At 38.8% G+C, this 21,950-nt stretch overlaps 1 protein-coding gene across 1 annotated transcript in view; it reads left to right on the top strand.

Moving 5' to 3' along the window:
* The window catches only part of LYST (lysosomal trafficking regulator), a 173,109-nt gene that overhangs the window by 116,112 nt on the left and 35,047 nt on the right, over positions 1–21,950 (top strand). Inside the window, exons 33-43 of the mRNA XM_080822463.1 lie at positions 559–735; positions 1,290–1,366; positions 1,512–1,700; positions 3,822–3,967; positions 4,056–4,152; positions 5,104–5,165; positions 6,778–6,833; positions 10,270–10,422; positions 13,599–13,843; positions 17,831–17,897; positions 19,684–19,840. Of these exons, the coding sequence (XP_080678589.1) occupies positions 559–735; positions 1,290–1,366; positions 1,512–1,700; positions 3,822–3,967; positions 4,056–4,152; positions 5,104–5,165; positions 6,778–6,833; positions 10,270–10,422; positions 13,599–13,843; positions 17,831–17,897; positions 19,684–19,840 (1,426 nt within the window). The remainder of the gene's footprint in view (positions 1–558; positions 736–1,289; positions 1,367–1,511; positions 1,701–3,821; positions 3,968–4,055; positions 4,153–5,103; positions 5,166–6,777; positions 6,834–10,269; positions 10,423–13,598; positions 13,844–17,830; positions 17,898–19,683; positions 19,841–21,950) is intronic.

The raw sequence follows: 21,950 nt of genomic DNA, 5'->3' as shown, positions 1-21,950 counted from the left end.
AGAACCAAGAATTATTTTCCTTTATCCGCACCTGTTTCCTATATTCCTTTAGCAAATCTTCTCCAAAAAATTTTCCCCAAAAGCTTACTTGCTTGCTTTTCTTTTCCTTCTCTCTTACTTTCCTTCCTTTTTTTAAGTTTTACCTCTTACAATGAAAATTTTCAAATGTAATAAGAAAAACGGGGAATAGGATAATGAGTACCATAGAGCCATCACCTAGATTTAACAGTTGTTAATACTTTTATCATAATGACGTCGTTCCTTTTTTGAAGTATTTTAAAGTAAATTATAGAAATATTTTTCCAAAGACATTATCTTACGTAACATAAGATTATTTTACCTAACAAAATTAGCTTACACCCTAATGTCACCATGTTTCTAATGCAAAACCCAATTTTTTTGATTGTTCCCAAAATGTCTCTTTTAGCTGCTTTATTCTAACTAGATCCTTCCAAATAAATCTAGTGGTATAATTTAACTTAATTACTGTTAAATAATTTAAATGTAAGAAATAAAAAACTTTATATGACTAAAAAAAATTGTTTCTTTCTCTTAAAGCATGGAGCCAAGTTAGTTTTGTATTTGTCAGAGCTGATACATAATCACCAAGATGAATTGACTGAGGAAGAACTAGACACAGCGGAGCTGCTTATGAATGCTTTAAAACTGTGTGGGCAGAAGTGCACCCCTCCCAGGGCAGCAACAAAAGCGGAGCTTATTAAAATGATCAAAGAGGTGAGTCAATGAACTCATAAGACATAGTTTTCTTAGGAGAGCCCATCGAATGTAGTTAAAGGAGGATTGAAAGAATTTTTTTTATTATAGAATATCATGGATGATAAATTTGAAATGATGATTTTTTTTTTTTTTTTACCCAATATGGCTTTTTTACTATGAGGGAATAAATGGGCTCATTGTAAGGAGCATTTTATTCATTATTGTCATCCTTATCCTTTATCAGTAGCTTTCAGTGAAGGACAGATTTTTATGTGACAATCAAGTTGAAGCGTCAGCCTTGAAGCAAGCGACTGTGCAAACCACTTATGTTTGTCACCCTTGTTCACTACTCTGCCCTCACATCTGTGCCCCAAATTGTGTAGAAACAAAGGGAAATTATATCATTATTTAAGTAGTTATTGTATTTTAACATTCTGGTGTCTTGGGGACAGTATTTTTTTCCCTTTGTTAGCTTTATCTTTTTTTCCCTTTGTTAGTTTGTTTGCCTTGGTGCCAATGTTAAATTATAAATAATACATTTTATACTACATATTATTATCCCCATCTTTTAGGAACAAAAGAAATATGAAACTGAAGAAGCTACAAATAAAGCCACCTGGCAAAAAACAGTTAATAATAATCAACAAAGGTAGGTTTTTATATATTCTAAAAGTCATGCCTTTTTTAATTCATTCGACTTCACACATACTTTTAGTTTTCCAGTATCATGCTTTTGTATCTGTGTAACAGTCCACTTAGGCTTAACTCATGGGCCATCTCGTTTATTTACTTAGTCTTTTTCAACGTCTGGACTCAAAATCAAAGGATATATCTAAAATCGCTGCAGACATCACCCAGGCAGTGTCTCTCTCCCAAGGAATTGAGAGAAAAAAGGTGATCCAGCATATCAGAGGAATGTATAAAGTAGATCTGAGTGCCAGCAGACACTGGCAGGAACTTATTCAACAGCTGACACATGATAGGTAAGCAAAGTGGGAGGACATTTTAGGTTGTCCATCATTACTATTGAATATTTTAATGTGAAACGCTATTTTCATTTCGGCGTAAAGATCATAACATTATTTCATTAGTTTAAATATTTTTTGTTTAATCACTTGTGATTTATTTCATCTTTGATAATCCTATAAGAATCTTTGTTTAAATTCTTGGGGGTAAAGGAGGTAATTATGAGAAAGAGAGGCGTTAGCTCTTCCAAATAATAAAATCTTATATATTGGCTTTAATTTTAAAATATAATCTTTGCAGAAGAATAGAGAAATCACTAAAACAGGATAGTTGAGAAGTAGATCTTTTTCTAGATAAGACTTTAACATAAAATTTAAAAGATGCATCACAGATAATGAAAAGGGGAAAATTAAGGTATTGTTCTCTAAATTTGGTTAAGATAACTAATTAGCATGACTTGGGGGTGCTAAAATTCACTAAACATTAGACTCTAAAGGAAGTCCCAGGTGAACAAAAGAATAAACTCATAAAAAGTTTATAAAGTAGAAAAAAACAGGGTGTTTATCAACTCTGCGATAGATAGTTAACTCTCTAAGCTCAAACACCGTAGAAAAAACTACCAAGAAGAAATAAATGGATTTGAGCTTTAATTTTTTCCAGTGTATTTAACAACTATAACAACAACAAAACATGAAAATTTATTTTCACCAACTATATCAAAGAGTTAATATTTTTATAGTTTAAACATTTGTGCCAACTTAAAAGTAAAATGTAAGATCCCAAGAATTTGAGCAAAAGATGTGAATACACTCTTCCACATGAGACAAATAAATTAATGAACAGATAGGAAAATATTCAATATGGCTAGAGTCTAATTTAATTTTTTAAAACCTTTAAGTACCATATTTTACCTTTTATGTTTCACATACCCACGGCAGGAAGAAATGTAACCTAGTTGATGGTCAGAGGTTCAGTGGCATTGTACACTCTGACAGCATAAGTCAGGAATCCTGTAAACACTTTATTTCTAGCTCCAGTTATCCTATTTTAGCAATTCTCTCCTAGGGAAAATATTCCAAATATAGAAAGGCAATAAACATAAAGATTTTCATCTCTGCTTTATTTATACTAGTGAATGAACTAAAAACAACTTAAATATATAGTAATGGTAATAGGGTTAAATACATTATAATACGCCTACCCAGTGCATTAGTCAGCCCTTTTCAGTGATGATAATAAAGATTAAAATATGTCCAGTGAAAGAAGAAAGGATATAGAAATGTATATACATAATAATTCTAACTATGGTTTTAAAAAAGGAAAGAAAATAATCTCTACCAGTAATTGGTATGTTTAGAATAGTAGGATTCAGGGTGATTTTCCTTTTCTCTTATCTATTTCTAAAAATATATTCAATGTAATTCTACCATTTTCTTTCATTTAAATATAAACTTATTTTGGGGGCACCTAGGTGGCTCAGTCAGTTAAGTGCCTGCCTTTGGCTCAGGTCATGATCTCAGGGTCCTGGGATTGAGCCCCGTGTCAGGCTCCCTGCTCAGCGGGGAGTCTGCTTCTACTTCTCCCTTCCCCTGCTTGTTCTCTTTCTCTCTCAAATAAATAAATAAAATCTTTTTTAAAAATAAAATATGAACTTATTTTTCAACATTTTAAGAAACGTGGCTTGTACTACAAAAAATGAAATAATTTTATTTATTATATTAAATAGCAGGCAAGATGAGAAATATAGAAACTTAACTTGGAAGATGAATTTTTTTCCTTATCAGGCTGTATTAAGTCCAACCAATGCATTGCTAGAGCATACATGTTGCTAAAGCGTTCAGAATAGTTGTGATAAATCTTTTTAAAAATTTAGCAGGTACAAGAAACTGGTGGCAGAGCATGCCTCCAGGCAGGGAACCAGAAGACTGGGGTTCAGGAGCAGAAGGACACTGATTTTTTATCTTACTCTGTTGTACTGTGTGTATGCATTCCCTAGTCTAATTACATAAGCAGTCGGGTTTTCTTTTTTTAAGTGAATAGATCAATTTTGATTTCCTTATTCAAGTTCTATAATGATTTTATCTAAAGCTGTAAGTACTACAGATTGCTCCTTAAAACTTTTTTATTTTCACTTGCAGAGCAGCCTGGTATGACCCCCTTTACTATCCAACTTCCTGGCAATTGGATCCGACAGAAGGGCCGAATCGAGAGAGGAGACGTTTACAGAGGTGTTACTTAACCATTCCAAATAAGTATCTCCTTCTGGACAGACAAAAATCGGAAGGTAAAAATGACTTCTTGACGCAACGTACAAATGTAGCACATAATTATGATCGTTACATAAAGACAATACGTATTTTTTTCCTCAACAGATGTGGTCAAACCACCACTCTCTTTCCTGTTTGAAGATAAAACTCATTCTTCTTTCTCTTCGACTGTAAAAGACAAAGCTGCAAGTGAGTCTATAAGGTAAGTGTGAATCCGTGAGATGTCCTTTCTTTTGTTGAAGGAGTTGAAGAGTTTAATAGTTTATTGTTGTGTTTAGGTAATATTTTATTTCAGAAAATGCTGTGGTTTTAGGAAAGGTCCTGTGCATGGCTCAAGAGAAGACAAAGTTGAATGACCAAAATCCAGAAGGAAAAGACATTTTTGATAGCGAGGATTCGTTGACGTTCAGGCGTCACGCTCTGTCCCTTATCCGCACGTGTCTATCTTTGTAGTTGTCTGTGAAATAGATAGCACGCTGATCATGTCCCCAAGAAGCAATCCAGTACAGTGACTAAACGTTCACATTTTAGTTCCCTGTCTTACTAACTATCTGGTCTTGGGCAAGCTACTTAGCCTCTCTGTGTCAGTGTCTGCATCTGTGACACGAGAAAGATAATACCTAAAGTATCAGCGTATTGTTGAGTATCAAATGGGTCGGTGTGTGTTAGCTATTGGTAGTATGTGTTATGGTGGTGGCAGTTCTTACTGAGCCCATTTAATAGATGAAGAACTCAGACTTGAAGGAGGTGAGTGACTTGACAAAAGAGTAGTCTTTTCTGAGTCTAAATCCCCTGTTCTTCCTAGAATACAGAGATTCTTTAATGTCTTTGAAAATACCAGAGGCATGATCCAATGTTTGTTTAATTACTAGAAAACATAAAATACTGAAGTTTCTTTTTAAAAATTGAATCCCTATATCCTATATACATGGCATAGGAGTTATGAGCCTTCTCTTAAAGTTTTATTTTCTCCTCTACTAGAGCATTGGAATTTGAGATAATATTTTCATGTGAGTTTAGACAAGACTTCTCATACTTTTGAAACTCTAGTCTGCTATGCTAAAATCTTTTACTATGTAAAGAAAGCTTATATTCTACTCACTGAAATTGGTCAAAACATTTAATCATAGGGATTTTAAATATGTTTTGACAGAGTGAATCGAAGATGTATCAGCGTTGCACCATCTAGAGAGACAGCTGGTGAATTGTTACTAGGTAAGTCATGTTTTGAAGAGTTTTACACATACTCACCCTGTCTTTATTCTTAGATAATTTGAAGCATTGTTTGTTGTAATACCATTAAATCAGATAAACTTTCTCTAACATCACATAGGTGATTTTGCCTTAACATTATACATAGTGCTTATGATGCACAAATGTGAAGAAATGACAATCTTATTTAATAAAAAGCACATGAATAGCATTTTAATTTTCATAAAGTTGACTTTCCTCATAAGTATACATCTTTATATTTAATCATTCCTTTCACCTGTATCACTTTTTGTTTTTGAAGTGAAGAATTATTGGAATACTAAGAAATATATCCACCTTGAGACAGTTGATAATTTATATTCCCTGTTGTGCTTCTGAGAGAAAGGCCAAGGTTGTCCATCCATGGATATCTATATAATTACATTTAGTCAGACATTTTTTCCTCAAGATGTGAAGGAATAAGGTTGCACCACTTGGTCTCTGTTCCCTTAAGGAACCAGTGTGTATGCCATAGGCCAATTCTTGAAGCATGGCCCCCAAATCCAGAACATCAGCATCACGTGGGATCTACATAGAAATATACATTCTTGGGCTCCAGCGTAGACCTGGAGTCTGAAACTCTGTGGGGTGGAGCCCAGCAGTGTGCATTTCTGTGAGCCCTGCAGCAATTCGGATGTACCCTCAAATTTGAGAGTCACTGCTATACGCTAAAGCTACAGCCTCCAGGGCTCCAGAGGCAGAGCTTCAAGCTTGTGTGGACTGAGCCCCATGGTCGTGAGGATGGAGATAGTGCCCTTCTCTGAGCCAGCAGTGCTCAGTGCTCAGGGGTGACGAGCATCCAGTGCCGAGCCCCAGAGAAATTCCTACCCTTTGGATATATGGTGTAGGGATATATGTTAACACAGCCAACCTATAAAGCAGAACTTGGGGGCTATCTTTTAAGGTCTCCTCTGCTCTGTTGAGTGTTTAAATAAAAATAATGAAGGATTCCTCTTTTGCTAGAAAATGTGTTTACAAGTTGACTTGAGCTAGTATGTGAGAAAATAAAGCAAATTAATATGCTAGTAATATAAAAAGAGTACTGGTAATAATAAATGGCCAACTTTTTTTTTTTTAAGATTTTATTTATTTATTTGACAGAGGAGATCACAAGTAGGCAGAGAGGCAGGCAGAGAGAGAGAGAGAAGCAGGCTCTCTGCTGAGCAAAGAGCCCGATGCGGGACTCGATCTCAGGACCCCGAGATCACGACCCAAGCCGAAGGCAGTGACCCAACCCACTTAGCCACCCAGGCACCCTGGCCAACTTTTTTTTAAGCACTGAGTGCGAGATACTAGTAATAAGTGTTTTACATATATTCTAATGTAATTCCCACAGTAACCCTGTGAAATAAAGTCCTCCCTCCACCCCTTTTTTTAATCAGGAGATTAAGACAAAAAGAAGCAACTTGCCCAAGATCTCATAGATACTATTAAAAAATGTTTATTGGGTGACAGGAACAGTTTCTGGGTGCTGGGATTTAAATTCAGGCCAACTGACTCCAGAGGTCATATTTGTAATCACATATGGTAATAGTACACATACATTCTTAAACTCATGTCCAAATGCTTTCTATAGGTAAATGTGGAATGTACTTTGTGGAAGATAATGCTTCTGATACAGTTGAAAGTTCGGTGAGTAGAGTCTTAAGTTTGCACTTACGTAAATCTAGACAAATTCCCAAAATGTATAACTTTGGTATAACAAGAGAACAGGTAGAACTATAAGACTTCCTGTATTGTCACTCTATGTATAGATTGGTCTTAATTCCAAACTTTTTCTTTTAAAGATACTTTTAAAAAGAAGACTATACCATCTCGTCTGGCTTACAGTCTGATCTCATAGCAGTTAGTATTATGAGTCAAATTCCAAAGCGCTCCTATTAAAGCTAACAAGCAAAGGGGGAAAAAGTAAGAGAGAAAGAGAGAGAGACAAAGCAAGAAACAGACTCTTAATTATAGAGAACAAACCGATGGCTCCCAGAGGGCAGGTGGGTAGGGGATGGGTGAACCAGGTGAAGGGAATTAACGAGAGCACTTGTGATAAGCACCGGGTGATGTAGGGAAGTGTTGAATCATTATATTGTACCCCTAGAACTATACAACACCGTATGTTAACAAACAAGAATTAAAATAAAAACTTGAAAAGTACAAAAATTTTTAAAAAATGAAAAAATGAAAGAAAAATGCTTGTTATGTTAATTTACTTATATTTATTCTTTTTATCACTATCCTCAGTAGCAACAAATAACTACTTCTTACCAGTCCCAGTTCACTCTCAAGTACACTTACCTTCACAAAGAAAGGAAAGTGTTGTATAATTGAATAATTTAAGTAATCCTGATATTCACTTGCCTTAGTACCATAATTTTTATTCTGCTGGAAGTACTGCTGTTAGTCAGAAAATAACAAAAATGACTCTTAATTCACATTTTTTTGTATTGCAAGACTTTTTGTCCATATGAATTAGCTTGTGTGCCATTAAAATATTGTTTTGAGATCCCTGTAATAAGAGAAGTAAGGCTTTTTGTTTCAGAAAAGTTCTAAAACCAAGAATTGCTAAGGATATACTAAATAAGATTGCATGTGGTTTAATAGTGAATATATAGTTGATTTTTTAAAAATGAGCTAAAACATAAAATTTTGTTGTAAAACATAATACAAAAAAAATCATGAAAATATTTCATATAGCCCCCCAAATTGAGTAGGCATTCTTTCGTGTGGGATTTATCTAGCAGTTGCCACAGTATTTATCCCAGCTAGTAGAAGTATGGTTAATTATTTTTCAAGATGTCTCTTTTTTAGCAACCAGGGAATTTAATAGTTGATATATAAGCCAACGTTTTTCTGGATCCAAAAGATGCCATTTTCCCCCTTTAAAACTCTCCTTAAAATAATCTTGCTTTTTTTAAGAGTGAAAGAGCCTTCTCTCCTCCATTCTTTAGCCTTTGTTCCCACTTTACATATGACATTTGCTGTCTTGCATTTTGAATGTTTAGACACTTTCCATCTTACACAGATGTATTGTATGCAGAACACTTAGCAGAGCACCTTGCTCATAGATACTTAGTTAACATCTGCTGAGTTGAATGAATGAGTGAAAGTTAAAGCTGAACAAGAAGGATTTCAGTTTTATGCATGAGAATATTAGATTTTCATTAAAATGTTTAATTTTTTTTGTAATATATTTCCAACCCCTACTTCTGAAAGCCATTTGGAACCCAGTACAATACTGTAATACACATAGAACAGGACAAGTCAAATTTTAAAAATTTCAAATAAGGTTTTAGAAGGATGAAGAGCCTGGTAAGATGGTCATTTGACTGAGTTCTAAATTTTGCTCTGAGCTCCTGTTCCAACACAAAGGAGAAGTAAATGCAGTTTTCCAAAAGGGAAAACTGATGAAAACAAGCCAAAATAGGATGCAGGTTAACTTGATGAGGTAAGTTCTAACTAGTTTTAAACTTTAGTAGAAGCTTTTATCATGATTTTTCTATTAAAAGCATTGAGTAGTGTAATTCATGTATTCAGTTGCAGTTTACAGACTTAGACCTGTTTTTAAAAGTTCTCTTGATCTTGTACTTTGGCAAGGGCCCAGTGGTGGTAAGAAGTATAGAACCTATGGCCCCTAATCCTTCATTCTAGAATGCGGGGATTTGGGATGCCAGAGTGGCTTGGGTCATGATCCCAGGGTCTGGGGATGGAGCCCACGGGAGGCTCCTTGCTCAGCGGGGAGTCTGCTTCTCCCCCTGCCTGCTGCTCCCACTGCTTGTGCTCTCTCTCTCTCTGAAAAATAAATAAAATCTTTAAAAAAAAGAAAAGAAAAGGAAAAAAGAAAGAAAAAAGAATGTGGGGATTTGTTGAGGGAGGCTGGGATTAATGCTGTCAGGAAGATCCAGCCTTCGGGTGGTCACTGTATCTCTTCCTTCCTTCCGCTGACCACACAGGAGAGGAACATAGCCATCTGGGGGGCGATCTGTGAGCTTACAGTCGGTGGGGCTGATTGGCAGAGGCTGCTTTGCCTTTCCCGGGAGACGCAGAGGCACGGGAACTATGCGTCAAAGCTGGCGAGCTCCCAGGCCATGCAGATAGATCCGTTTTAACCCAGTCCATGTGAGGGCAGGCCCACGGTTTCCACTCTCCACCCAGACCCCAGGCCTGGAGAGACAGGCTCCTGCTTCTTTCTCTATTGATGGGCTCTGGTGTTTATCTACAACAGGAACATGTCCCTTAATGGGCTTTAGATTTCTGAAGTAACTTCATCCCCGTGCTCTGATCCAGAGAACCCAGGACCTCATCTTCTTTCTTCCAGCGGTTGTCGGCCTAATCACTTAGTCTGTGACCCTGGCGTGCTTTTCACATTTCTTGTTATTTTTGGTTCCTGGGGTTCATTTTCCCTTAATTTCTTGCCAGCTCAGCTTTAAACTCAGTTAGTCTAGAATGGCAACATATTGTATGAGTCTAACCATATGACATTCTGGGAAGGGAAAACCATGGCGATAGTAAAAAGATCAGGGGTCCGCGGGGCAGGAGGGGAGGAGGAGGTGGAGCACAAGGGAATTCTGTGGGAGGCGGTGATGGTGGACACGTTTCCCCAGAGACGTTAGTCAAAACCGACAACTGCGTCACGCCAAGAGTGAACCCTAGTGTAAACTATGGCCTTTAGTTAAGAATAATGTATTCAATGTTGGCTCAACAATTATTACAAAGGCACCACACTACTCACACTAATGGGAGACGTTAATCATAGGGCAATTATGAGTGCAGGCAGGGAATACATGGGAACTTTCTACGCTATCTGCTCGGGTTCCTGCAAACCGAAAACTGCTCTAAAAAATAAAGTCTCTTAAAAAATACAAATAAAGTCTTTTTTTAAATTCCTTAAATTTCATCCAGCATTTTGAAGTGTTTTGTAGTAAGGGGGTGGGGCAGGTCAGGGAATCTTATCTGCCATATTACCACAAAAGGAAGATGTCTTATTTCATTTTGATGTTTTAAAAAAATCTAAGATTAAAATGATTATTTATATTTCCTATGAAGCAAACACTTTCATTTATTTCTTTTGTCTTAGAGCCTTCAGGGAGAGTTGGAACCAGCGTCCTTCTCCTGGACATATGAAGAAATTAAAGAAGTCCACAAGCGTTGGTGGCAGTTGAGAGACAACGCTGTAGAGATCTTTTTAACAAATGGTAGAACACTCCTGTTAGCATTTGATAACACCAAGGTAAATTTGGCTTTATTAATAGATATGTATTTTTGAAGTTATCATGGATCCAGTGTAACTATACTCAAACTGATTTTATCAGGGTTTAACTTATTTAAACTTTGATTCACTGTTTCTGTCATCAAGTAAAAATTGCTCTTCTTAGTCCTAATTAAAGTGAACCTTGGCTATATTAGAATGATTTTTGTCCTTCAAAACTGTGTTACATTCAGATTCTCCAGAGTGACTGTATCTGTAAAAAGTAAGTGAACACATAATCGACCTGAAAAGAGCAATTTAAACTTGAGAGCAGATTCCATTGTTTACAAACCCTTTCTTAACCCCCACCACATCCCTTCGGCTTTGGCTTCAGTTTGTCTGCCGTCCTTTATAGAAAGGAGAAGTGATGTGTGCTCACTGCCTCCATTCTCTTTTGAAACGCTCCTGGCTGGTTTTCTTCTCACCACTTCACCTAGAACTCTGGTTGGGGTTCTCAGTGACCTCCGTGTCTAAACCCTATGGTCACATTTCTCGGTCCTCATTTTACTTGGCCCATCAGCAGCATTTGACACCAGTGATTATTTTCTCCTTTTTAAAAAAGATGATAATAATAATAACCTTCCCAGGGCACCTGGGTGGTGCAGTGTATGGAGCAGTTGACCTTCCAACTCTTGGTTTCGGCTCAGGTCATGATCATGATCAGCGTCATGAGATCAAGCCCCGCATTGGGCCCCATGCTCATCAGGGAGTCTGCTAGTGCCTCTTCCTTTCCATCTCCCTCTGCCATGCTCTCTCAAATAAGAAATAAATAAAATCTTTAAGAAAAAATCAATCTCCACTCGGTTTCTGGGCCATCACTTTTCATTGGCTCTCCTCCTGCCGTGAGGGCATTCCTTCTCCATCTTCCTCGAAGATGCTGCTTGGAATGCCCCTGGGTTCACTTCGCAGACCTAGTCTCTTCTCATCCACTCTTAAGACTTTAAATACTACCTGTATTGTACCAACTTACAAATTTGTGTCACTACCCAAACCCCTCCTGGGAATGCCACACTCAAATACTTAACTCCCTCCTGGGCATCTCCACTTGAAAGTCAAATCGGCATCTCATATTGAGCAAGCACAAAACCAAACTTCTAATCTGCCCCTCAAAATCTTGTTGCCGTTTTCCCCATTTCAAAAATTAGCAACTCAAATCTCTCTGATTGCCCAGGCTAGAAATTTTGGGATTCCCCTAGACTCCTCTTACTCTTTCATGCCCTACATGCTCTCGATCAGTTCTGCTGACTCTCCCTCAAGATAGGTCCACAATCTGACTACGTACACTACGACCCTCCTGGTCTAAGCCAGCATTATCTCCTGCCTAAATCATTACAGTAGCCTCCTAACTGTCCTCCCTGCTTCCATTGCTCCCCCTTCTTTCAGACTATTCTCAACACGATAGCTAAAAGTATGTTGGATCATGTCATCCTCTACTCACAACCCTCCAATCACTTCCTGTCTCACTTGGTTAATGCCACAGTCCTTCTAATAGCTGAATGAAGCACTGAATGATCTGGCATCTTGTTATCTCATTGCCCTTCTTTTCTATCATTGTATCCCCTGCTCTCTCCATCCATGGTGACTTGGTTTTCCTTGACTAGGCACACTAATGCCTCGGGGCCTTTGCACTTACTGCTCCTGCTCCAGAATACTGCCTGGAATGTTTTTCCTTTTTGAAATTCACGTGACTCACTCGCTCACTTTTTCAGGTTCCTTGATCAAATGTCTCCTTCTCAGACCTTCCTGACTACTCTTAATAAAATAGCAACCCCTCTCTTAATCCTATCCCGAAGTCTCCTTCCCTTTGTTCTGTTTTCCTCTATAGGACTTAATAACATCCAACATTGTCTCTCCAATAAAATGTAAACGGTTTGTTTTGTTAAGTGCTATAGCTTCAACAGTTTGAATGTAGGTGCCTGATCAGTATTTGTCAAATGAATGAAAGCTTCCTTTTTCTTGTGTGGTTTGGTGTGCAGTCTGTCATAAACTCCTATCAACCTTAGCTTTAGAAGGTGGCAGTCTTCATATTTAAACTATAGGTTTAGGTTTTGTTTTTGTTTTCGTTTTTTCTTGAACCAATTCATTTTTTTTAATCATGGTATAAAAATACATAAAAGAAGATGGCCATTTTAAAAAATATTTTATTTATTTATTAGAGAGAGTGAGTGAGCACGAGTGGAGGGAAGCAGAGGGAGAAGCAGGCTCCCCATTAAGCAAGGAACCCAATGTGGGTCTTGATCCCAGGACTCTGAGATCATGACCTGAGCTGAAGGCCCATGCTTAACCAACTGAGCCACCCAGGTGCCCTCATTTTAGCCATTTTTATGTGTTAAATATATTCACAGTGTTGTGGAACAGGTTTGCGGTATAGATTTTTAAACCCCCAGTGACCTTGCCTGTTCCATAGCCATAGCTCCATTTCCTCATTTACTTTTAGTCCCGTCTCTGGTTATCCACGACTGTGGCTCTCGTTCCTATGCCTTAAGTCCATATACATTTAGGATAGATATTCCAAATTTGTTTTTAGTAAAGTCCTGGCTTGTCTGTTTTTTCCCATTTATTACCAATCATCATTTAATGACTTTAGAAAAAATCAGATTACCTTTTTCTGTGACAAGTTTTGTGAATCTCTAAAAAACCAAACAAACACAAAAGTTTATTGCTTTTCAATCAGTAGTGAAAATCAAATATCATATTTTACATAGAATATCTTATTTCATATTCATGCAATAAATATTATTATTCTCATATTACAGATGTGGTAACTGTAACACAGAGGTTTTAAGATGGAAACGAGGCCATGTCTGTCTAATTAAGACGACCATGCTCTTTTTAAATACCATGTTGCATTTATTTAGATGAAGACTCTTCTTTATCCTTTATTTTTTTCACGATCTGTATATAAGTGACTTTTCTATACAGACGTTTTCTTACCTTCTTATTAGCTGATTTCTCTGGCAACACAACATAACGTTTAAGAGTCCAGCCTTTGGAGGAAGACCCGGAGTTGAATCTCAGTTCACCACCAGCGGATGTTATTTGGGCAACAAGAATTTTCTTGGTGGCCTTAAAGTTACTAATGTGCCTAAAATATGGAGACTTTGGAGAAAAGTAGCAGCAGCCTTAAGGAAACGCTTTTTTCTCTCCTTCCTTTGCAGGTTCGTGATGACGTGTACCACAGTATACTAACAAATAACCTCCCTAATCTCCTGGAATACGGCAACATCAATGCTCTGACAAATTTATGGTATACTGGACAAATCACTAACTTTGAGTATTTGACTCACTTGAACAAACATGCCGGCCGATCCTTCAATGATCTCATGCAGTATCCAGTGTTCCCGTTCATACTTGCTGACTATGTTAGTGAGACCCTTGACCTCAATGATCCTTCAGTTTACAGGTAACTGAAAACGGTATCATTTGTTGGCTTTGTCCATATGCTGTCCTTATTTCGTTAAAGACCTATCAGGATTTTCAACCATGTACCAATCTAGAAGGTATATACAATGAACCCCATCTGTCCATAATCTCAACTCGACAGTTATGAATATTTCTGCCAAACTTGTGTCATCTCTTTTTTTCTTTTTAAGACAAATCACAGACATTTTGTTATGTTATTCCTATGTTCTTCAGCACACATGGCTTCAGAAAGTATTGAACATTTTCTTACTTATGTTACAGTGACACTATCATATCTAAGAAAATTAACAGTAATTTCATGGCATCATCTAATACCCAGCCCATTTTCCAATGTCCCCCAATTATATGAAAGATGTCTTTTTATAGTTGACTGGCTTATATCAGGCCCAGTATCACCTTTGGTTGCTCTGTCTCTGAAGACACATCTAGAACAAGCCGTTGTTTGTTGGTATGCATTTTCCTCTTCCTTTTTTCCGAACGTTGACTTGTTGAAGAACACGTCAGTTATTTTGTAGGCTATGCCCCATTCCCATGTTAGTATTTACCTTCTTCCTTCAGCCTTTGTATTTCCTAGAGACTGGAAACTAGTTGTGCAGTCACGCTTAGACCGAGGGTCAGCCTTTTTGGACAGGTGTCCTTTGTAGGGGGTGTGAGCTTCATATTGACCAACTCAGGAGACACGTGGCGTCCACTCTAATGATGCTCCCATTCATCCATGGTATCAGGCTTCCCCTGAATTTGTTTCTGTCATTGATGACTATCTCTTAAGTCGGTTATTTATTTCACTAGGGGTCACAAAATGCTGATTTCCTATTCTCTCGTTTCTTCTAAAATTTTTTAGAAGAAAACATATAAGATGAGCCTGGGATATTTGTTGTGTCAGAAAGCAAGGAAACAGGGGCGCCTGGGTGGCTCAGTGGGTTAAAGCCTCTGATTTGGCTCAGGTCATTGTCCCAAGGTCCTGGAATGGAGCCCCACATAGGGCTCTCTGCTCAGCAGGAAGCCTGCTTCCTCCTCTCTCTCTGCCTGCCTCTCCACCTACCTGAGATCTCTATCTGTCAAGTAAATAAATAAAATATTTTTAAAAAAAAGAAAAGAAAAGAAAGCAAGGAAACTAATAGTCTTGTCGGAAGGATGTGGAGGCCATATTTACATACCTGTGTTCGTTGCAACATTGTTCACAACAGCCAGCTGGGGGAGGCAGCCCATGTCTATCTGTGGATGGATGGATGGGGAATTTGTGGTACATACATACAATGGAACATCATTCCGCCTTAAAAAAGGAGGGAAGTCCTGTCATACGCTATAACATGGATGAACCTTGGGAATATTGTGCTAAGTGAAATATGCTAGCCACAAAACAGACAGATACTGTGACATTCCACTTATGTGAGTTATCTAGGGTCATTAGACTCAGAGGCAGAGAGGGGAATGGTGGTTGCTAGGGGATGAGGTTGCACAGGGGAGCAGGAAATGGGGAGTTGTTTAGTGGGGGTAGAGTTTTACAAGATGAAAAAGTTCTAGACGTGTCATGCACAATGTAAATATGGTCAACACTATTAACTGTTTATTTGAGGATTGTTATGATTATTAATTTTGTATTGTGTTGTGTTTTTTTTTTTAACACAACCAGAAAGAAAAATAACAAAGGACTCAAGAGCCAACTTGAAGTGGCTAACACTGCCAAAGATAGCACAGTCGGAGCATTGGGAAAAATAATGACTACAATTGATTAAAACACATTTAAACTTTAAAAAAAAAGACCACTTAGGTTAATAATGATGCTTTTTAAAGGCCCCAGAAACAAACTTACTGGTCGCCACTGGGTATAACTAGGGCACCAGTTTCTTACCTTTGACATTTGCCAATTAAAGCAAAAGAATTAAGCATTTATCCTGCCTTTCTTGAATGAATTCCATTTTAGAGTAACCACATGGCCCTAGTTGATGAGGAAATATTCTGGTTATTTAATTTTTTTTAAAAAAGTTCTCTTAGGTTATTTAAAGAAAAATTGACTCCAATATTCTGCTTGGTTTATTAGAATATATATATTTTTAGAATATTTTAACTACTGAGAAGTAGTCCTAGCTTAAGACAGTTTTTAAGAAATCAGATGCAGCTTAATATGTTTGTCAATTTAAAAAACAGCAAGTGGTGTGTTATTTCCAGACATTTTTAGACACTGCTGATGGACATTTAGACATTTTTGCCCTACTGGTATAAATAGATCCAGTCTTTCTGGAAGGCAGTTTGACAATATATAGCCAAAGTACTCTTCAAATGTGTGTACTCTGCTTTAGCAATTTAACTTCTTGGACTTTTTTTTTTAGGAATACTTAAGAATATGTACTTTACCAGAAAGGTTCCCACTGGAAGTAAGTTTCATGAGGGCAAGAACTCTTTCTGGTTCATTGCTGATAATGGTGCCTGACACCACGTGCAAAAATTTGGCCATATGGATGGATAGTCCTTACATCATTTTTTTAAGTGGCTAAAATTTAGAAACGACCTCAATGCCCAGCACCAGGTTCGAGTTGACTGTTTTACATTGCAGCCATTAAAAATGGTATTTTAGGAATATTTAGTGTAGGTGGGGAAGGCTGTTATTTTTATTTTTAAACATGAATATACATATACAGATAACCAGAAAGACAACTGGAAAGGTATATGCCAAAATGTTTTACCTGTGAATAATGGTATTTTAGCTGATTTGGGGGTTTTTTCTGTCTGCTCATCAGTAATTTCTGATTTTTCAACCACAACAGTATTATTTGTGTTCAAAAAAACCTATTTACACTGTTTAGAAAAAACCCACATACCTGGATCTTAAACATGATTTCTCCTATTTTGAGATGTGAATGTGTATCTATTCTATAAAACTTTTTACTTTTTAATGAATTTTTTAAGATTATAGAAAGGTCTCAAAAACCAAATTAGTGCTTACTATCACCAGTTTCAGTATCCCTAGGATACAGGCATATGACTGTCTGGCTCAGCAGACCTGGTTTGATCCACTGAGCTTTGGGCAGATCTTGATGTTGATCTAGTTACGGAGCCAGAGGTTGAAACTCCAGATGGCTGCCCCCCAACGCTAGCCCGGGTGGCCCCTCAGCCCGGGAGGCTTTGGCCTCGGCAGATCTTTTCCTCTTGCTCTTCCAAGTGCTACACAGGGAGGCTGCTTGCTTCTGTGGCTTGGAAAAGTGAGGATTCATCCCAGTGTTCTCTAGCGCCCCCGACAGATCGTGAACACCAGCACAGACACAGCTCTGCTGTGTGGACGAGGCTGTCACTCCCCGTCTGTGAGTTAGACAATAAAACATGGATTTCACTATGCACACGCCTAGTCTCCACTTGGTCATTTTTAAATTTCTGTCATTTTGGGGTGTCTGGCTGACTCAGTAGAGTGTGTAACTCTCACTCTCAGGGTCATGAGTTCAAGCCCCACGTTGGGCATGGGGTCCACTTAAAATTTAAAAAAAATTTTAAGTGTCATTTCATTAATTTTCAGTACGTAACCTAATAATTCTATAACAGCTCCTCATGGTCCTGCTTCCCATCCAAACCGCCCTTCCTTCTTCACCGCCGGACGGGTGTAGGTCTGGAAAGTGGGGACAGGCGCGTCAGGGCTCAGCAGGAATCAGCTGCCCTGGACAGCATCGGTTCTGATTCTGGAGGAAATGGAGGAAACGAAGAGAGCAGGGGCCCCAGCAGCCCTTCTTGTCTAGGTTACTCGTGAGCCGGGAACTCCTGAATGGGTATGGATCTGTTCAGGAAAATCCTGCCGTCTACCAGTTGATTCAGTCATAATCTTGAATGATGGCTGTTCTGTTGCAAAGCAACACGTGTAACCCCTAAACTAAGGGCCAGGTGTTTGCTGGTCACAGGCTGACGGATGCAGGCGTGTGGGCAGCTTAAGCTTGACAGTATCAGAAGACTTCATCTTTCTCCGTCCTCTCTTCGCTTGTAGAAATCTCTCTAAGCCCATAGCCGTGCAGTATAAAGAAAAAGAAGATCGTTACGTGGACACCTACAAGGTAGGCTTCATTTTTCCTCATATTTTGATACATGAGAACTCAAGTTTTATTCTACAGACTTGTGTTTTACCCAGTTTAAAATTTATGATACTGACTTTTCTGGTTTTTACCTTCTTGTGCTTCGAGTGACAAACAACTGGAAATCATTATATGATTTTAGGTATTGTCTATCTCAGTTCTCTGAAAACTCTTTGCCCAGAAAAAGAAATACGCTTGTTGTGGCATAAATTGGAAGCTAATAGTCCATTGTTACATCCATATATGAATAACTATATTCCTTTAAAAAAAATCACAGATTTTCAGGATCCTGCTACTTGTATCCCCTAGTGTTATTTATAGAACAATATCAGTCTATTTATAATGTACCATAATTCCTTATTATTCATATTCAGCAAATTATGCATTAGTTTATTAGCAAAAATTTACCAGATTTTGAAGTTTAAAAGTATAATTTATCTATTTCTGAGAAATTAATTTAATGGAATTCTGTTGGAAATTTTTAAAAAACTCATTAGCCACATGCTGCATTCATCACAGCAGTATCAAGGTAAGAGCCGCTGATGCAGTTTTCTTGCATTCACATTGTTTTGTAGCACAGTTCCAGAAAGATCTCTCCAAGTGTCTTATAACGGTCACTCCTCGATTCTTCTGCAGTCAAAAGTGGGGCAGTGCTATGGAATCAAGGAGCAGTGACTCCAAAAATTGACTATCGCCTCACTTTGTTATCAGAGCCAGACAGAAGCTATGGGAGATGAGTGACAGATATTAAATATTTGGTTGAGCTTCCTACATCATGATGGGAAGATAGGAGTCATGAGAAATCACTGTATTCATTTTTATCTCAGTGAAACTACATTGCAAAACAGTCATAAAATGTTCCCTTACTACCTAAGAACCTTAGTAAGGGGGTACAGTTTTTCCACTGGTATTGCCTTTCCACGCTAGAGAGTTTCTCTAAAGAACATAGCATTGTATCTTGAGACTCACTTTTTTTTTTTTTTTAAGATTTTATTTATTTATTTGTCAGAGAAAGAGAGGGAGAGAGAGAGAGCGAGCACAGGCAGAGGCAGAGGGAGAAGCAGGCTCCCCACCAAGCAAGGAGCCCGATGTGGGACTCGATCCCAGGACGCTGGGATCATGACCTGAGCCGAAGGCAGTTGCTTAACCAACTGAGCCACCCAGGTGTCCCTTGAGACTCACTTTTAAAATGCACATGTCTCTAGTGACAGTAGCAGCTCTCCTTTATCGAGTGCTTGACCAATTTACACGTGATAGGCCATGTTGGGAGCCCGAGCGCTGGGAGGCAGGGTGCAGAGCAGGTGAGTTTCCCGTGGCGGAATGAGAGAGTAAAGGTGCGGACTGTGACAGGCTTCTCGAGTAGCCAGGCCTCAGCGGGGCACTGAGGAGGAGACACTTCAGGTGGCTGAGGTGTCAGGGTGGCAGGTGGCAGGGCAAGCCATAGAAAGTGGTGTCAAAGGGGTAGGACAGGGCACCTGGGTGGTTCAGTCGGTTATGATCCAGGTCTTGATTTCCGCTCAGGTCATGATGCTCGGGGTCATGAGATCGAGCCCTGTGTTGGGCTCTGTGCTAAGTGTGGAGCCTGCTTGGGATTTTCTCTTTCTCTCTGCACCCCACCCCGCACCCCCACTTGTGCTCTTTCTCTCTCAAAATAAAAAAATAAAATAATGATTTTTTAAAAGGGGGATTAGTAGAGAAGATGGAAAGAAAACTAGTGACGCCTGGAGCACTCTCTCATGAGCACTGTCTAATTGCCTCTTCCCTTCAGTACTTGGAGGAGGAGTACCGCAAAGGGGCCCGGGAGGATGACCCCATGCCCCCCGTGCAGCCCTACCACTATGGCTCCCACTATTCCAACAGCGGCACTGTGCTTCACTTCCTGGTCAGGATGCCTCCGTTCACGAAAATGTTTTTAGCCTATCAAGGTAAGAATTATTTTATAACTACCTGAAATATCTTACCTGGGTCATTAGGGGGAAAAAAAAAACTTGACATACTTTCTGAGACTGTATTGAGACTAACCAGACCACAGGAAAAATAATTCTATTTATTCCTTCAATAAAATTCTTTTCAAAAAATTTGTAGCGGACCAGATTATCTTGCTAATATGTTGAGTTTTAGCTGCAGATTAGACATGTATATTTATAAAAATGCAATTCACTTTTTAAAAATTAGGATGTAATTCACATCCTGTGTAATTCACACAAACTTTATCCTTATCAAATGTATGTAATTCACTTTTTAAAGATGTTCAATTTAATAGTTATTTCTAGGGGGAATATGTAACTGTCATTTATTGTAAGTAGTTAATAGGAGAGCCACACTTCCACAGTCACCGTAGGAACTGTCTAGTTAACGAACTTCTGCCTCTGGGGCACCTGGGTGGCTCGTTCAGTTGAGTGTCCAGCTCTTGATTTCAGCTCGAGTCATGATCTCAGCGTCGTGAGATCAAGCCCCCAACGTGGAGCCTTCTTAAGATTCTCTCTCTCCCTCTCGCTCCGCCTCTCCTCCCTGCTCAGCCTCTCTGTGTCTCTCAAAAAAAAAGAGAAGAGGGGCGCCTGGGTGGCTCAGTGGGTTAAAGCCTCTGCCTTCAGCTCAGGTCATGATCTCAGGGTCCTGGGATCGAGCCCCGCATCGGGCTCTCTGCTCAGCAGGTAGCCTGCTTCCTCCTCTCTCTCTCTCTGCCTGCCTCTCTGCCTACTTGTGGTCTCTCTCTCTGTCAAATAAATAAATAAAATCTTTTTTTAAAAAAAAGAGAAGAATGATAATAATCTTCTACCTCAGTGTTTTAAGTGGAGGCTGGCAGGCCGGAAGATTACTTGGAGGTGAATTTACTGACACGTGTGCAAATGGGGACGTTCTCTCCTACCAATTTCTAATGAGGACTGTGGTGTGAGCTCTGTAGTTTTTCCTCATGGCACGCAGAATCCTTTGTGGGGTCATTATCCATTCATTTACTCAACCTTCTTGAACTTCTTTATATATTTTTACTCACATACCACCTCTTGGAGGAATGAATTTTGCGTTGTCTCTGCTTGGTCTATAGAAGGGGCTTTCTTCTGTTTGTCCTTGTGTAAGTACACAGAACAAATGTTCCACATGACAGCTGTTCAAATATTTGAAGACTCTTGCCTGGTCCCCTTTTCCCTTTCAGTCTTGTTTATCCCCAAGCTAATTATCCTTAGTTAATTTGACATCAGGTTGAGAGCCTCCTATATGCAGGGTCGTATCCCAGCTGCTGCAAGGAATCCAAAACATAAATAAGACCGTTCTGTACTTACTGAAGAGTTTTAAAAACCAGCGCGTAAGCCACCCTTGTTTGTTCTGGTTTCCAAACCTGTCACTGTTCTGATCATTCTTCTAGACATGTTCTGGTTTGCAAATGCCCTTATTAAAAAGTGGCACTCAGAGTAAAAAAGAGTACTTCACACGTGGTTTGGGACTGCTGCAGTGTGTAACAGAACTCTTCCTGCCCTCCACTTTTTTCATGTAGCCCAAGAATCTATTAATATAAAACTCCCAATCAACTAAAATATCTTAATTTTTAAATATATATTGCTATTATGCTAGTTTTCTTCATGCTGTATTTATGCATGATTTAAAAAAAAAAACAACCAGAGGCTACTGCAATCCCCGTCAGCGTCATCTGATTAGCTCGAAGTGATCTACATTGGCTTTTGAATTTATGTGTAGACTCGGGGCCTGGTCCTGGGCTTCTCATCTTGGCCCTGGAGTCCTTTTGAGGCGCATCCTCTTTGTCGTAAAGACTGTCCTGTGCGCTCTAGGCTGTTTTTGCAGTATCCCTGGCTTCTGCCCACACCATGCCAGTGGCATTCCCCCACCAGTTCCATTGTGAGAACCAAAAATATCTCTAGGCATTGCTAAATGTCGCTTGGGGACAGAAATGCTAGCTTCAGAACCCCTCGTTTAGTACGTGCACATTCTAGATTATAGGAATTTGTAGAATAGGTTTTCTTTTTAAGTTAAGAAACAAGGCAGAATTTGACAGTGTGAACAGAACCCTCAGTGTGCTTC

The sequence above is a fragment of the Martes martes genome, assembly GCF_963455335.1.
Source record: "Martes martes genome assembly, chromosome: 14".
Taxonomy (NCBI): Eukaryota; Metazoa; Chordata; class Mammalia; order Carnivora; family Mustelidae; genus Martes; species Martes martes.
Note: the sequence above shows the minus strand (reverse complement) of the source record. Positions and strands in the feature narration are given on the sequence as shown.